We start from the raw sequence: 18977 nt of genomic DNA on the forward strand, positions 1-18977 counted from the left end.
ATGTTACTTTCTTCTCACAGTTTTTCCCCAGGGTTCCTGGTGCGGCAGACAGTGATCAATGTGTGCCGGTGGAAGTGGCTTGAGAGTGAGACGTACAGCCCGCCGCACATGCGGCGCAAGCAGAAGATCACCGACATCGTGCACCGCTACTGCAACAAGCTGCTGGAGCCCGAGGTTGCGGTGAGAGATTTGGTGAACTGCAGTTGGATTTCATACATTTTACACTATGGATCCATATATTACTTTGAACGTGTTTACATCTTATCTAATAACTGGTTTCAAAGAAGGTTTTTACACCCTCACATGTATCTGTACAAAGTCTTCCCTGTCATTGAGAAAATGGAATTGAACAAAGCAGCAATATTGGGAATTGGTCAGTTTAAAACATACTGAAACAACCTGAAGATGAATAAAAAATAACCAAAGGCATTTAAAGGGGTACTTCACCCTTGTATCCAAATTGTTGAGTTTTTTTTTTAACCAACTATCCCTTTAATGTTTGTCAGCTGCTAACAGGGTGCACAGATTTTGTTCTTACAATAAAGTAGACCAGTATTAGTATTTCCAGCTCTGAACCATTTTGACTCATAGGTCATATTTCACTAAGTGTGAGCCAACTTTGGAGATGTGAATTTTGCATCTGAGGTGTTTTTGCTCATCTCTAGCCCATGCAAAGGGATGTCTATACTGTATGTGTGATGCAACACCAGTCATCAACTGTCTCATGACTGTTTCTAGAGAAGGAAGGCATACATACAGTTCTCCTTTCTGGTAAAGGCACATGATTATTCTTCATTCTGAAGATGGCACACTTCTTTTGTCAGATGTGTCCAGGCATTGTTCTTTATCAGAAATGCACCTTGGGTACTGAGAATGTTTTGGTCTGTTTGAATGTGAGATGTCTCAGGAAGATCTTTTTAATTTTTTTCTCATTCCCTACAAACGAACCATTGGGCGAAAGCATTTACTGGATGGCAACGTTAACTGATAGTTTAGTTTTAATAACAAAAGGTGAAGCAAATTTGCATATGATTTGGAATCAGAAAATGCTCTGATTGAACTGATTTTCATGTTCACTGCAAACGAGCAAAATGTTTATTCCATCTATACAATCATGAGTTTACTTTGCGTATTGCATTGAGTTGAAAGCCCTGAAGTGAACCCTTTACCTGTAACAACGTGAATTTATTTATCTCAAAGATTGAAGAGGATAAAACAACCAAACATATTTCTTTAATGTTTCATATGGGAAGTCTTAATGCACTGAGCACATTTATTTTCTCATATATTGTAGTTTTTTTTTTTTTTTTTTACACTGGCCTGCAGTTTGGAAATACAATTGCAAGAAAAAGTATATGAATCCTTTGGAATTACCTGGATTTCCACATAAATTGGTTAAAAAATGTTTTATCTGATCTTCCTCTAAGTCACAACAGACAAACATAGTGTGCTTAAACTAATGACACACACATTATTGTATTTTTCTTGTCTATATTGAATACATAATTTAAACATTCACAGTGTAGGTTGGAAAAAGTATGTTAACCCCTAGGCTAATGACTTTTCCAAAAGCTAATTGGAGTCAGGACTCGGCTAACCTGGCGTCCAATCAATGAGACGAGATTGGAGACGTTGGTTAGAGCTGCCCTGCCATATAAAAAACACTCACAAAATGTGAGTTTGCTATTCACATGAAGTATTGCCTGATGTGAACCATGCCTCGAACAAAAGAGATCTCAGAAGACCTAAGATTAAGAATTGTTGACTTGCATAAAGCTTGATGTTCATCAGTACACGGTAAGACAAATCGTCTATAAATGGAGAATGTTCAGCTTTGTTGCTACTCTGCCTTGGAGTGGCCGTCCTGCAAAGATGACTGCAAGAGCACAGCGCAGAATGCTCAATGAGGTTAAGAAGAATCCTAGAGTGTCAGCTAAAGACTTACAGAAACCTCTGGAAGATGCTAACATCTCTGTTGACGAGTCTACGATTCGTAAAACGCTAAACAAGAATAGATTTCATGGGAGGACACCATGGAAGAAGCCACTGCTGTCAAAAAAAAACACTGCTGCACACCTGAAGTTCACAAAAGAGCATCTGGATGTTCCACGAAGCTACTGGTAAAATATTCTGTGGACAAATTAAAGTTGAGTTGTTTGGAAGGAACACACAACACTATGTGTGGAGAAAAAAAGGCACATCACACCAACATCAAAACCTCATCCCAACTGTAAAATACGGTGGAGGGAGCATCATGGTTTAGGGCTGCTTTGCTGCCTCATGGTCTGGACAGCTTGCTATCATCCTTGGAAAAATGAATTCCATTTTTATCAAGACATTTTGCAGGAGAATGTAAGGCTATCTGTCCGCCAATTGAAGCTCAACAGAAGTTGGGTGATGCAACAGGACAACGACCCAAAACACAGAAGTAAATCAACAACAGAATGGCTTCAACAGAAGAAAATAAACCTTCTGGAGTGGCCCAGTCAGAGTCCTGACCTCAACCCAATTTAAAATGCTGTGGCATGACCTCCAGAGCGGTTCACACCAGACATCCCAAGAATATTGCTGAACTGAAACAGTTTTGTAAAGAGGAATGGTACAAAATTCCTCCTGACCGTTGTGCAGGTCTGATACGCAACTACAGAAAACATTTGGTTGAGGTTATTGCTGCCAAAGGAGGGTCAACCAGTTATTAAATCCAAGGGTTCACATTTTTCCCACCCTGCACTGTGAATGTTTACATGGTGTGTTCAATAAAGACATGAAAACGTATAATTGTTTGTGTGTTATTAGTTTAAGCAAACTGTTTGTCTATTGTTGTGACCTAGGAGATCAAATGTTATGACCAATTTATGCAGAAGTCCAGGTAATTCCAAAGGGAATTACATACTGTTTCTTGCCACTGTATACTCAAGGAAGAGTTTTATCTTGTGAAATGTGATTGACTAAAATCTTTTTTAATTTTTGATTTACTATTATTGCAATAGATCATGTCCCTTAATTTTGGACGGTTTATGATTTTTATGTAATTTTTGCATACTTTTTGTGAAGGAAAACAAGTGTTGAATATTAATTAATCAAAGCAATTGCATACAGTCAATAATTAATCTTATCAATTCAGGGGTGCAACTGTTCACGAGTTTTATCATAGGAATGTGATACAAAACGAGGCAACGGTGTGCTTTAGGACCATGCGGACGCCTCCGAGCGTCTAGGCTGTTTGGAGTGTTTATCCTACCGGATAAAAATAAAATACAAATAGGTCCCCCCCACTCCTAAAACCAAAGTTGCTCCCCTGCATAAATTACTTATTTGTTGTTCAGTAATATTACATATTTTATGGACAATTTTAAGGACATAACTTGTGATTTACAGGAAGCAAGAATTATATGTAAATAAAGTGAGGCATATCAACAACAAAAAAATCAATTTATTTATATAGCCCTTCTTACATCAGCTGATATATCAAAGTGCTGTACAGAAACCCAGCCTAAAACCCCAAACAGCAAGCAATGCAGGTGCAGAAGCACGGTGGCTAGGAAAAAATCCCTAGAAAGGCCAAAACCTAGGAAGAAACCTAGAGAGGAACCAGGCTATGAGGGGTGGCCAGTCCTCTTCTGGCTGTGCCGGGTGCAGATTATAACAGAACATGGCCAAGATGTTCAAATGTTCATAAATGACCAGCATGGTCAAATAATAATAATCACAGTAGTTGTTGAGGGTGCAACAGGTCAGCACCTCAGGAGTGAATGTCAGTTGGCTTTTCATAGCCGATCATTGAGAGTATCTCTACCGCTCCTGCTGTCTCTAGAGAGTTGAAAACAGCAGGTCTGGGACAGGCAGCACGTCCGGTGAACAGGTCAGGGTTCCATAGCCGCAGGCAGAACAGTTGACACTGGAGCAGCAGCACGGCCAGGTGGACTGGGGACAGCAAGGAGTCATCATGCCAGGTAGTCCTGAGGCATGGTCCTAGGGCTCAGGTCCTCCGAGAGAGAGAGAAAGAAAGAGAGAATTAGAGAGAGCATACTTAAATTCACCCAGGACACTGGATAAGACAGGAGAAATACTCCAGATATAACAGACTGACCCTAGCCCCCCGACACATAAACTACTGCAGCATAAATACTGGAGGCTGAGACAGGAGGGGTCAGGAGACACTGTGGCCCCATCCGATGATACCCCCGGACAGGGCCATATCAGTTGTCTGTTGGTTCCTCATTTGAAAAGGCAAAAAAAAATTGTATGCAACTAGAATCACAGTGGATAATGAATGTAACCTGCAGTCATTATATTTTCATTTCTTACATTTTTGACCCCCAACATTTGAGGAATAAAGTGAAAACACACTTAACGTTCTCTCAATCATTGGAATTTTACTCGTTTGACACTTTAATTTGACCCAAAGTTGTAAGAGTTTGCTGCTGTGCTATGAATGAGTCCACTCTCATATTTCTAAATTCAACACGGCTGCTGCTTGGTGCTCAACTCATGCTTATGTTTGATCCGAAAATGTAGTCGGAGGCTCTGTGTGATGCAATCGCGGAGCCTCAGAGGACACGCAGAGGCCAAACAGAACTCTGGCCAGCATCTCCATGCGCCTCCAAAATGTTGCAACAGCGGAGTGCTCAGTATCTCTCCACATTGACATGATTGGTTGACTGTAGGTGGGGGCGAGATGTCCTGTATAAACACAAACTCGTTTCCTTGACTTCAACCGCTCTGTGCTGACAACAGCTTTGCAAGACTTATGAATGCCTGACTTTTGCAGAGGCCATATCTCCCTAAACGCTGCACGGCCAATGGAGACCTTGGATTGACCATGCAGCGCTTTAATACTTGAGCCAGTTGGTGGTACTGTTGGTTCTCTCAGACCCTCTTCGTAAATTAAATAACAACAATCATCTAAAATATTACATTGTATTCCTAAAAATGTCGACTTCATTTGCAGCCTCGACTTGTTCAATTGCTTAATAGGCCTGGACAAACCATGGCACTTTATGCGTAAAGTAAATTATTAATTAGGCTGCCTTATTGAAATAAGAATTGGGTATAGCATATGTTGTAGGTGCAGAATTAATTATTTGATATTGAACATACATTCGTTATGCTAACTTAACCTACAGGTGGTCGGTCACTACACTGCGGCACTTCTGAAAGCCACCACTTGCACCAGCGTTGGCACTGAGCTTAGTCCCAACAGAAGCCGAGAGGAGGACAACAGGCACTTTTCAGACTGCCTTCTGCGGAACTAGTACTGTCTACATCATGTGTTGTCTCAGCGTATTTTTGACACACAACTAACCAACCTGAGAGCTTGTGTTTTAGCTTTCTTCTGAGTTTATGAGCTGTAATATTCTTATCTGAAGTTGTCTTTTCTTGTCCGGGAATCGGATCAATCAAGTCGATCGTCATTTATTGTGGCTTCAGTCTTTTCAAGAAACAACAAAAGTTCAAGACGCGTGTTTTTGTTTTAATACTTTTGGTTAAGTTCGTGTAAAGCCGATTGCGCATCAGTGCTTGGGGGTTTGAAAATACGGTGTTGCAAAATGGACTTAAACTGCAACTAACTCGGGGTACTTTTGCAGTGACCCAAGTATCAAGAATAATCGAAAGACTTGTTTTTTCCCCTACTTTTTTGGATAAAGATCAATCATGGAAGAAGAGGGGAAACAGAACGGCGTCCTCCACAGCACCAAAGAGTCGGACCTCCAGCAACGCTTGAGGCTCTGTGTTTTACATGAAATCTTGAACACAGAGAGGGATTACGTTCGGGTATTGCTTTTCCTTCAGTCGGTAAGTTTTTGTTCACGCTTTTGGCATTAACTGAGCTTGTGTTAGTCTGCTTGCCAAACATGGTATTTGTATTGTTCAGCTGTCACATATCACAAAGTAATGGCAACAAACACCTTCCGAGAAAGTGAAGGCAAGGCTGGCTTTCTACAGCTGCTGGTTGCACCGAGAACACAATCCAACATCCTCTCTTTGGTTTTAAACTTGTAGCTTCACCTTTCTGTTTATGGTAGCCTGTTAGAGCGGCGCTTTTCTGGATTTAATGAGGTTTTCATTTGGGGGAACGGTCACTTCACCCGCATGACAATTTGGGCTAGCTGGGGAACGCTCAACTCTGTTCTCAATATAGCGAGGCGGAGTTAAGTATTGGTAACAGGTCGCACCATTTGCTAGCAACAACGTTGAATCATCATCATCATCAGCCGATACTTGTCAATTCTGAAAACGCTCACCTGTATGCATACATGTATGTTTGTCCTGTGCAAGTCCCATGAAAGTAATGGTTGCCCATGAGTGCTTGTCATTTATTAGCCACCAGTTATTCACACTGCTTTACTTTAATAACATATGTTGGTTGTGTATATTATATTTGTTTTTATTAACTTTAATTCATTACGCAATCTCATCTCCATAGATCTGCTGCCTATGCTGTCTGACAAAATCACTATTTTTGTGAATATCAATACCCCGCTAAGCAACTCTCTTGATCACGCATTCTTCTGTATCTTACATAGCAGCCATAAAAGAAACACAAACTGGACAAGTAGCCGTGATTATGTTCATTATAGTCAGGTATCACTTTTTCTGCGCTAAACTATGTAGAACATTTGCCAGTTGGAAACTACAACTCCCTACTACATCGCACAGTTCAGGCATGATATGATTTTATTTCAAGAGAAACTGCAGCGTGCATTGAGCTCACAGGAAGAAAAAAAACCACAACAAAATGGAATTCGAATAATTCAACTGACATCAGTTGTGTGAAAAATAACCAACATTTGGTTAATCACTCAGCCCTACAAGATACCATCTGATCAGAAGATGCGTAATTGTATCCCATCAATTTAGAGACGTTGTTCAGCTGATTCTGGTCTGTTTATTGGCTACGATACTGTCTATGACTGGTCCGCTCCTCTTGTCTGATTCAGAACCAGTGGGTGGGTGTCTGCTTTGATCCTATTCTGACCATGATGGCATGCCAGGGCGCTATTTCACTACCCACAAGCCATCTTCTTAGCAGGTCTCAGTGACGCTGCTAATGGCTTATGTCGGCCTGAGTAATTTCGAAGTGTGGCATCCTATGGCTTGACGCACACACACACATAATACACACAAACACAAACATCTCCTGTTGTATCACTTAATGTTTGTACCTTTTATCCCTTATACTATATTCTGAAGCTATACTTCCTGTACTGTGTAGATAACTCCCGATTCCTCTACATACATCTAAATGTTTGCATGTAATCGTATCTAGTGAACAGCCATATACGGGGCTGTAGTATGGAGTGGAGATGTAAGACATTGGGTAACTTGTACATCACCGACAGATCTGAGGCCCGTATCATATTGGACCGTTCCAGATCTTACAGCTCTCTTCCCTGTCCAACTGATCTCTGTCACAGTGGACACACATCAAGACTTCCAGATGGCCTCTACAATCTGTCCCAAGATGTTATCTCCAGCACGTCACCTCTCGACATGACACCAACCACCGAGTCCCAATATCCACTTCAGAAAAGCTCCACTCAAAAACCCCACTCGCGCAAATGCAAACGCACATTAAAGAGTGGGGGTGAACATAATTGTGGCAGCAACAGCGGACTGACTTGAAAAGAGCTAAGTGCTCATAAAAGGATATTTAAAACCGATTTCAATACGCGTTCAGCGACCTAGGTCGGGAACACCCAAATGAGATGATTACAAAGACCCTCCCCTCCAATTGGACATGCTTCTTTACTACTGGGCCAATTAAAAGGTCCTGATTCAGAGGACAAGATGTACTGAAAAAGCTGTACATTAAACTAACCCAGATCTAGTTGAATGTTCAGGGTTCTCACATACAGACTAGTAGCAATATGAGATGCATTGGTCACTATACCCTGTCATGATGGAACCCTCCGTTTTTCACTGAATCTTGATAAATTAGGGGTCCAAGCAGCATGGCTGCAATTAGTAAAATGTTTTACGTCTTGACATGGTTGTAGAACCCATTGAGTAATATTTTCATTTGGTTTTCCAATTATGTTAGAAAGCACAGCATCGTACAAGATTTCCAACAACCCCAAGACAAAGTGTCATGTATCGAGAGACTTCTGTCAGAAGTTTTAAATGGAACCAAGCTCGTCAGACCTACAGACAAGACAACAGAGTGTCTGGTCTCTTGTCTTTGAGAGGACGTCTCTGGTTCAGTCTTCCTGTCTGCGGCTTCATTTTGACGGAGCTGAGGAGAGACCGACTAGCCTCCCCGTAGCAAGCCAGCTTCCGCCTATGTGAGCCTCTCAATGAGCTGTGAACTTCACAGCCCTTAAAGCAGAAGTGAGCGAGAGGAAAGGCACGAGACCAAAATATGACTTTGTTGGCGATGCGCACGGCAGAGAGAGGAGGATTGTGGGGGAAGAGGGTAAGATTATAAGGATAATTTTACGCCCCGCTGTGGACCGGCTACAAAAAGGGGATTTCTTAATTTATTTATTCAATTTCAGGCCATGTCACTTGTATCTGCGATACACTCAAGTGTTTCATCTCTACTGGTGGGGGAAGTGGAGCGAATTGAAAAGGTTGTGTAGGTAACCTGACAAGTATAGTGATTGGCCGTGTTATTGATACAAATCAAATGTTATTGGTCGCATACACATGTTTAGCGGGTGTAGTGAAATGCTTGTGCCTAGGGTTGCATATTTTGGGGAATATTCAGAGGTGGAAACTTTCATTGGGAATATAGGGGAATTAACTGAAAAATATGCAAATTAATACCATTTAAATGTAGATGTTTTTGCATTGGATATATTTACCATAGCATATGGAGACAGAAACAGAAACCTTTTACCTTATCATAAGTATACATACTTTCAAATTATTAAATCCTTCTAATAGGAAAAAAATGTAGTATATGACTTGACTCTTCACATGGGATGATTTCACTGAACAACAAAATAAAGGGAATATTGAATGATCCATCGCATCTCCCAAAAACGTTTTCAACATACATCTGTAAAATGATGGTCTAGAAACTAAAGCTTTGGTTGTCTTCCTCTCAGGCTTCCATGTCTTCTCCCTGGACCTCCTCAATGTCCACCTCTTGAACATCAGACTCTGAGGCCTCATCTTCACTGTCACTTTCCAACCTTGTTGAGGATGGCTTGTTGTTAGGCTCAAAAAGCTTCAAATTTTCCTGGATGGCCACTAATTTTTCAACCCTTGTATTGGTCAGCCTGTTGCGTTCTTTGGTGTTCCCAAAGAAGGACCAGTTGCGCTCTGAGTTGGCTGATGTTTGTGGTATTTGGAGGATGATGGAGGCAACAGGAGAACGAGACGGATTACCAGGACGCTTACTCAAAGCATGCGCAGACCAACTGTCAAGTGTCTTCACTGACATTTTCAACCTCTCCCTGACCGAGTCTGTAATACCTACATGTTTCAAGCAGACCACAATAGTCCCTGTGCCCAAGGAAGCGAAGGTAACCTGCCTAAATGATTACTGCCCCGTGGCACTTACGTCGGTAGCCATGAAGTGCTTTGAAAGGCTGTTCATGGCTCACATCAACAGCATCCTCCCAGACACCCTAGACCCACTCCAATTCTTATACTGCCCCAACAGATCCACAGATGACGCAATCACACTGCCTTCCTCACCTGGACAAAAGGAACACCTATGTGAGAATGCTGTTAATTGACTACAGCTCAGTGTTCAACACGTGCCCACGAAGCTCATCATTAAGCTAAGGACTCTGGGACTAAACACCTCCCTCTGCAACTGGATCCTGGACTTCCTGACGGGCTGCCCCCAGGTGGTAAGAGTAGGCAACAGCATGTCTGCCACTCTGAACCTTAACACTGGGGCCCCTCAGGGGTGTGTAATTAGTCCCCTCCTGTATTCACAGTTCACCAACAACTGCGTAGCCAAACATGACTCCAACACCATCATTAAGTTTGCTGACGATACGACTGTGGTAGGCCTGATCACCGACAACAATGAGCCGGCCTATAGGGAGGAGGTCAGAACTGGCAGTATGGTGCCAGGACAACAATCTCTCAATGTGAGCAAGACAAAGGAGCTGATTGTGGACTACAGGAAAAGGTGGGCCGAACAGGCCCCCATTGACGGGGCTGTAGTGGAGCGGGTCGAGAGTTTCAAGTTCCTTGGTGTCCACATCACCAACAAACTATCATGGTCCAAACATACCAAGACAGTCGTGAAGACAGCACGACAACACCTTTTCCCTCTCAGGAGACTGAAAAGATTTGGCATGGGTCCCCAGATCCTCAAAAGGTTCTACAGCTGCACCATTGAGAGCATCCTGACCGGTTGCATCACCGCCTGGTATGGCAACTGCTCGGCATCTGACCGTAAGGCGCTACAGAGAGTAGTGCGAATGGCCCAGTACATCACTGGGGCCAAGCTTCCTGCCATCCAGGACCTATATAATAGGTTCTGACGAAAGCCCATAAAATTGTCAGACTCCAGACACCCAAGTTATAGACTGTTTTCTCTGCTACCGCACGGCAAGCGGTACCGGAGCGCCAAGTCTAGGACCAAAAGGCTCCTCAACAGCTTCTACCCCCAAGCCATAAGACTGCTGAACAATTTATAAATTTGCCACCTGACAATTTACATTGCAGCTACTTGCTGTTTATTATCAATGCATAGTCACTTCACCCCCACCTACATGTACAAATTACCTCAACTAATCTGTATCCCCGCACACTGACTCGCTACCAGTGCCCCCTGTATATAGCCTCATTTTTCTTATTGTGTTACTTTTTATTTTAGTGTACTTGGTAAATATTTTCTTAACTCTTGAACTGCACTGTTGGTTTAGGGCTTGCAAGTAAGAATTTCACGGTAAAGTCTACACTTGTTGTATTCGGCGCATGTGACAAATAAAGTTTGATTTGAGCCTCAGGTCCACAAAGTCCCTTCCACCAGGTGGCTGCTGAAATATGTTGGTACGACTGCCATATTGCATCTCCATCCCAAAGCCCTTGCTTGGAAGTGTATTTCGCCAGACTAACAAGAACCTTGCCCTCATCCAGGCCAAGAGGGTGAGACATGGTAGTGATGACATCATAGGCCTTGTTGATCTCTGCACCAGTCAGGATGCTCTTGCCAGCATACTTGGGGTCCAACATGTACGCTGCGGCGTGTATGGTCTTCAGGCAGAAGTCTTCATGCTTTTTGATGTATTTCAGAACTGCAGTGTCCTCTGCTTAGAGCAACAGTGAAGTGGGCAGGGCAGTACGGATTTCTTCTCTTACATCTGCAAGCAGAGTCTGAACATCAGACAGGATGGCACTGTCTCCTTCAATCTGTGCATTGGCTACTGCTATAGGTTTCAGGCTGCTTACCACTCTCTCCCAAAATGCATCATCCAGGAGGATCCTCTTGATGGGGCTGTCCATATCACCAGACTGTCATATGGCCATTTCTTTGAGAGACTCATTCCCCTCCATGAGACTGTCAAACATGATGACAACACCACCCCAAATGGGTGGTGCTCTTATTCTTCTCACTTTGCTTGGTGAGGTAGATTGCTGCTATGACTTGATGACACATACCTAACCATTTCATTTGGCTCTCTTGTAGTGTGCATCCATTGTTTTCAGTGCCATGATGTCCTTTAGGAGCAGATTCAATGCATGAGCAGCACAGCCAATGGGTGTAATGTGAGGGTAGGACGGCTCCACTTTAGACCAAGCAGTCTTCATGTTCGCAGCATTGTCACCAGTGCAAATACCTTCTGTGGTCCAAGGTCCTTGATGACTGCCTTCAGCTCATCTGCAATGTACAGACCGGTGTGTCTGTGCTCATTTAGAATACTGGTTCAGGGGTGGAGATGATGTGGTTAACTGACTTGCCAAGATAAATAAATAAAACACCATTTCAACACTCGAGATGGGTGTGGTGACCAACTTAGGAGATAAACATGTATTGTTATGCAGAACCATTGATTTTGAGGATTTAATGTTAAAACCAGTTTGGCCATGCACATCTACAGTATCTCCATGTCCTTGTGGAGTCAGATTACTCACTTGCTCTCTTCTGCCACACTAGCTTACAATCAACCTACCAGAGGGTGAAATGGGGGTCTTAGTTGCACAACTGACTGACCTTTGACCTCTTGAGCTGGTGCTTGTTGCACCCAAATTACTGTTCCGATTGGGGTGTAGTTGAGAACATGCAGAGCAGTTTGATGTGAACACACACACACACACACACACTCTTTCACTCATAGCGAAGAGAGAACCATATGATGCCCATAGTTGTTTCACTTTGCTCATGTTCGTAATTCATACCCAGATGTAATGCCAGGAAACCAATGGTCGATTTTGCTTTTTCATCATAGCTCTAATATAAGCACTGGTGCACTTCTACTACAGTCACAAAAGGACTGCCATTTTCCTTTGCTTAATAATGGAGGAATGATCGAGACCATGCAGCACTTCAGTGTCAATACAATTCACTGCAAAAGTACCTACCACCCTTTTTCCGTGCCCTCATCCATCCCCTCTTTTGCTCTGTTAGGCTCTTTTTTTTTTTTTTACCCTCCTCACAATGGCTGAGCTGGCCCCTTTTGTGACTTCTGCTTTTTCTCTTCCCCTTCGGGCCTGGGCCTGTATCCACAATGCATCTCAGAAAAGGTCAAGACCAAAAAAAGTTTAGATGGAAACTGAAAAGTCTAAGCCTTTTTGGTAAAACACTGGAATAAATCCTGTATGGAAATGCACAGGTAGGGGCGGCAGGTAGCCTAGCCAGTAACCGAAAGGTCGCTGTTTCAAATCCCCGTGCCGACTAGGTGAGGTACTGCAAAGGAAAGGGATGATGCTCATTGACATGGTTGCAAACGATTGGGAATAACCATTTACGATGAGATGTGAACTTTAGCACGCTCCAGACAACCTCTGTGAATGGGATTGTACGTAATGTTGCAATAGTGAAACATTTTATAATTTTTGCACTTTTCTTACTCTGCCAAAATCCCCAAGTATTCTTTTAAAGCTGGGCGATCTGACAAAATTCACATTGGAAATGTTAGTTATAGATCTGTTAGTTATAGATCTGTCATTGAAAGCAAGTCTAAGGAGAGGTAGATTGGTTCTATGTGCTCTATGTATAGGCTTCTCGTTCTTAAGTTTGTTTTTGCATCTTACTTTTGGTTTTGTACACTGCTTCAAACCGCTGAAAATAAATATTATATTTTCGGTTATGAAAAAACACAAATTAACAGCAACAATAAATGAATGGTGAAACATCCTAAGACAAGTGTTACAGAAGCATAAAACCACCAAAATAACATTTTACAGTGGTCTGATCCAATAGGATAGAACATATTTGGGATAAATTTCAGATGAAACGGTGCCACAAGCCAATCGGATATCTCACAACCACCCCACATGCACACAAGGCATAGTACGCTACCCAGAGTTCCCTTCATTAGCCAATATTTCACCCACATCACTCTGTTCAACAAAATCCCTAAATGGTCCCCAAACCTTTTTAAAAGTGTCCTGTTTACCCTTATCTTTTCCATTGTTAGGCAAGACGACATTTCCCTAAGCCATTGGGCAATACTAGAAGTGTTCACACTTTCACAGGCAAGAGCTATCAAGCGTTTTGCTTACAACAAGCAATTTTTTTAAATATTTTTTTAACCTTTTATTTAACTAGGCAAGTCAGTTAAGAACAAATTCTTATTTTCAATTTCGGCCTAGGAACAGTGGGTTAACTGCCTTGTTCAGGGGCAGAACGACATATTTTTACCTTGTCAGCTTGGGGATTCAATCTTGCAACCTTTTGGTTACTAGTCCAACACTAACCACTAGGCTACCTGCCACCCCATATCTATAAGTGTTTGCACTTGGTTCTTTTAGATGAGGATTGATTGGGTACAACCCCAGGATGAACACTTTGGGATAGAGAGGCAATTTTACTGATACTATTTGGGATATAATATATTCTCCTCCTTCCAAAAATCTTGAATATTCTCAGTCCCACAGACAATGAAACATAGTCCCTTTTTAGAATGATTGTGCTTGTAGCATATCTGGAACTGTACTATTAAACTTATTTAACTTTGCAGGGGTTACATATGTTTGCATAAACCAATTGTGTTGCAATAGTTTTGCCCAGTATTCACATTCTGAGCCTGAGTACATATACTACTCCACACTCCAAGACTGTCCTCCCGAATATCTTCCTTCCAAGAGTTCAGTTTGTGTGCAGAGGATTCGTTTGAGCCAGACTCTAGCATATTGTATAGAGCTGAAATTCTAACCTTACCATTACAATGGGCTGAGATTGTATTTTCTAAAGTGGATAGAAGGGGTTCTGTTAGGTTTTGGTTTTGGGCAGCTGTGAGGATGCTCCTTAGCTGTAAAAATAAAAATAAAAAAAATAAAAAAAAGTTTTCTAGGAATGTCATATTTCTTCAAATGACATAAAAATACCTTCTTTATACAGGTCTTGAACTTTCCTTAAACCCTTGCTGGCCCAGCCCGGATCAGCTCTCCCAGGAGTGAAACTGTGGTTTCCCCAGATAGGACTAAAACATGACAAAGAATGCATTTCACCAAAGAACTTCCGCACCTCATACCAAACGTTGACCGTATTATTTTTTTAGTGTCTTGATATCAGCTGAGTACATGTAGAGGTTAAGGGGTCATTTGGGTACAACTGAAGACATTTCAATCTCCATCCACGAAGGGAGAGACTCTGAGGTAAAATAGTACATTGCCGTGCGAACCTGAGCTGCCCAGTAGTACCACTGGATATTAATGCAAATGGAGCCCCCCTCTGTCATACGGTAGGTACAATAAGGACAAGCGAACTCTGGGATGTCTGTTATTCCAGATAAATATAGTGAACATATTTTGAAGCCTTGTGAAGAGGGATGGTGGAGGTGGCAAGAGAACATTCTGAAATAGATACAACAGTTTTGGAGGACATTCATTTTCAATGTTAATCCTACCAATTAAAGATATACAGTAGGTAAAGAGGACCATCTATCGATTGAGTTATTGAATCTACGACAGGTGCATAGTTAGTTGAGACTATGCAGTCAATCTCTGGCACAATATGAATGCCGAGATATGTGAAGCATTCCGTAGCATTAAGAAAAGAAGTCAGAGGTGTAGGTCTGTCTTTTTCCTCCTTTAGCATCATAATTGAGGATTTTATATTTATTTGTATCCCGAGAACACCAACTCTTTGATAAGGTCCAGAAGTGCAGATATTGAATTGCACAAGTCTGTAAGAAACAAAATTACATCGTCTGCATAAAGGGAAATTCGATGTTCCATCTGATCTATTCTGATACCTGAAATATTGGGGTGGCACCTAACCGCTATGGCTGGAGGCTCAATGGCTAGGATAAACAGGAGAGGAGAAAGAGGGCAGCCCTTCCTAGAACCCCCGCAGATGTCGAACGTTTTAGATACCGTATTAGTAGTAAGGATCTCTGCATTGTGATTTTGTATTTAGTATCATTATCCATTTACAAAAGCTCTCACCACAACCAAAACGAATTAACACTTCAAAGAGGTAGGGCTACTCAACCCTGTCGTAGGCCTTCTCTGCGTCCAACGACAGGATCGCAGTGTTTGACGACCCAATTTAGACTGGAAGCAGAACATTTAGCATTCTCCTAACATTATTAAATCCTTGACGACCTTGAATAAAGCCATTTTGGTGTCAACCCACCACATCCGGACGAAAATCCTCCAACCTCCTCACAAATGCTTTACAAAGAACCTTAGTGTCAGAATTCAAAAGTGAAATAGCACGATAGGGATCCCGTTTGGTATGCAGCTTTTCAGGTTTTAGGAGCGGAGTGATCAGAGCTCTCAAAGAAGGGGGCAGGAGACCATTTTCGTAAGATTCCAAAATCATCTCCTGGAGAGGAGTGCACAGTTTGTTCTTAAATTTCTTGTAGATGTCAATGGGCAGCCCATCTGGGCCAGATGCCCTCATACTATCAATTGCATTGGAAATTTCCTCAACAGTCAGCTCGGCATTAAGAATATCCTTATATTGGGAAACTCCAATCTTTCAGATGAATCTAAAAATCTAGCCTGGGTATCAGTTTCAGGAGGATACTCTGATGCATATCATTTTTCATAAAAGGATTTAAAGGTATTGTTCATCTCCCGAGGGTCTACCGTCACATCCTGAATTGAATTGATTGCTCTCTCCGCTTGCTGCTGTTTGATTCGCCAGGCCAACAGCTTCCCAGCTTTTTCACCCTGGTCATAATATGATTGGTTTAGTCTCAATAAGCTTGCTGCAGCTCTACCCGCAGAAATTATATTATATTGAGCAAGAGCAACTCCTTGTGTGCACCTGTGGAATTAGTGTGGGAAATTTCTCTCTCCAGAATTTTTACATTTTGGTTTTAAGTAATTTCATTTTTTGATTAGTATTTTTTGACTGGGAGCTGGTGAAATTTATAATTTTACCCCTTATGAAAGCTTTAAAGGCTTCCCGTCGAGTACAAGCTGAGGTCTGTGTTGTATTAATTGAAAAGTATAGGTCAATTTGCTTTCTGTCCAATGTATTCTGTAAAACTTGTATCTTGCAGCCATTTAGGTTGGAAGAGCCATTTAGGTGGGACACCTACTAAATTGGAATCGGAATATATAAGCGATGCTGAAGCATGGTCAGAGATGACAATGCTATCATAAAAGAAATCTTCAGTTTGAGTGTAATGCTGCTGAGATCAAAAAAATTGTAGATTCGGGAATAGGTCTGGTGAGTGCTAGAGTAACAGGAGTATTCCACATCATCTCGTTTCATTTGTCTCAATCTCTAAATTTAAATCCTTCATAAAATGCTGTATGGTTTTCCTAGATTGGGTGTGGGACTAGTTCGAACCCGAGGTGCGATCTTTAACAGGATCTAAAGTGCAATTAAAGTCTCCTGCAACAATATAATTACCTGGAAGTGTGGTAAGGTTTAAAAACAAATCGTTAAAGAATTTAGAATCATCTTCGTTGGGACCATACACATTAATTAAATTCAACTGCTCGGACAGCAAGGTAAAAATATATCTGCCGGTGGGATCACATTGTTTGCAATATCTGATTATGGAATGGATTTATGGATAAGAATAATAACTCCCCTTGCATGGGAACTAAATGAGGCTGCAATGACCTGCCCAGGCCACCTCTTGCCAGTCCCTCCAGGATTTCGCAAATTTGTTTTGTGAATTTTGCGGCCAAAAATGAATACCTGATTTTTGCGGCAGCTTTTCTGAAATTCTGTGATTACATTTTGCAATGTGTTTTTTTTCACGTTAATTTCATATAAAGCAATACAAGTCATATGTGCTCAGTTTTAAGATGTTTTTAAGCAGAATACATAATACAAATACAATTAAACATCTAAAGTGCTCAATTCTGTTTATTTTCCTGAACAAACCGCTCTGTCATAATTCACTCACACACCTCTCCATCAGGCTTTGGGCTTGCTATCAACACGATGCATCTCGCTCTCTCTCGCTGATCAATCACTTTCAATTTGAGGATCGATATTTCTTTCTAATAAATTGTCTTGTTTTTTTCCTGAAAGGGTCATAAGGGAGATACAGAACATGTAAAAATAGAGTTGTGGTTGATTTTTATTATTTCATTTTTTTTTTATCCAGAAAGATTGTGTTTTCGTGGTCCGTATTAAGTTTTACAGAGAGTTTAAAACGGCAATGCTGACAAATTGCACTCCGTGCTTTGAGCAGCACTCTCCATAGACTGACTGGGAAGAGCAGAGTGCCGACCACCCTACTAAAGCCAGGGTTAGTGGAGTAAAAGTTTGAGTAAAACGCCACTCACCTAGATTCTTTCAGTTCTTGCCACAGTCTTCCCTGCTATCACTTCAGTCATGGTGATCTGCCACTGCTGTGGGAACTGTTCTGACATTCTCATATGCTTTGCTGATTCGAAGTGACTGTTGATTGTCGACTTATTCGTTAGCTGTTATTTTTGTTGGCAAATGAGATTGATTTCTGTTCATTGTACTGCATGTCAGCCATCAACAATCACCTATCATCTTTGCACGTAAGTATGCTGACAGGCCAGGTGGAAAACTTTTAATGTGTGGTTGGATTGGGCCATTCTCCACGGTAACAGTGCAGTAATTGGTCAAAATTACGAACCCGCTTTCGATTGGACCCTTTTATGCGCTAAAAGTGCAGGGTTTGGTCAAAATTGCGGGCGCTCGCATATTTTTTTATTTTTTGCATTGAATTATGCAATCGTGGAATCCTGGAGGGACTGTCTTGTGTATCTTAGGAATGTCGCCAGATAATAGATGTGATTCTTACAAAAATATGATCTTCGCCTGAAGTTGTTTTAATCTACTTATTACCTGTTTTATTCTGGCTATTTTATTTAATCCCCTACTGTTCCAAGATGTAAATGTAACCTTAACACTATGAGTCATCGAATTTACCATGGACACTTGAACTAAAACATTGCCCCATAAGGGCACATTGGATCAGCCTAATATACTAATAGACCTCTGTTACCACAATAAACAAAGGACGCTTTAAAGCACGTTGTTGTACAAAAGCACATGCCTAACAATCAACCACTAGTCTCAAGTTCGATCTCCTGCTGCGGCCCTCCAAATCAACTAGTTTAGAGGTTAGCGATTCAACCTTTTCCTCAAGAGCGGTGGTCGTTGCCTGCAGGGCTATAATGTTGTTTTTGGTTCCAGAGATGTGTACCTCAACCTGAGAGATTTTGCCCAGCACATTCTTGGACATCCTTTTTGATGTTGTCCACTGCAGACAGTACATTTTTGAATTTGATAGAGAATTCTGCATTCATATCTTTGATGGCCTTGAGGATATCTTCGGAGCTATCGGCATTGCACGTGTTTATCGTGTCAGTCCTGCTTCCACCACTACCACATGAAGCTAGCACGGCGCCTTCATCCTCAGACTCTAAACCTTCTCTCGTTAAGTCTGGCT

The 18977-nt window shown here is 41.7% G+C and overlaps 1 protein-coding gene across 1 annotated transcript in view; it reads left to right on the forward strand.

The window, feature by feature from the left end:
- Positions 1–5655: 5655 nt before the first annotated feature.
- Positions 5656–18977, forward strand: part of LOC120060870 (phosphatidylinositol 3,4,5-trisphosphate-dependent Rac exchanger 1 protein-like) — a 119493-nt gene continuing 106171 nt past the window's right edge. The window contains exon 1 of the mRNA XM_039010278.1: positions 5656–5796. Coding sequence (XP_038866206.1) covers positions 5656–5796 — 141 coding nt within the window. The remainder of the gene's footprint in view (positions 5797–18977) is intronic.

This window comes from Salvelinus namaycush, chromosome 16, assembly GCF_016432855.1.
Source record: "Salvelinus namaycush isolate Seneca chromosome 16, SaNama_1.0, whole genome shotgun sequence".
Classification (NCBI taxonomy): domain Eukaryota; kingdom Metazoa; phylum Chordata; class Actinopteri; order Salmoniformes; family Salmonidae; genus Salvelinus; species Salvelinus namaycush.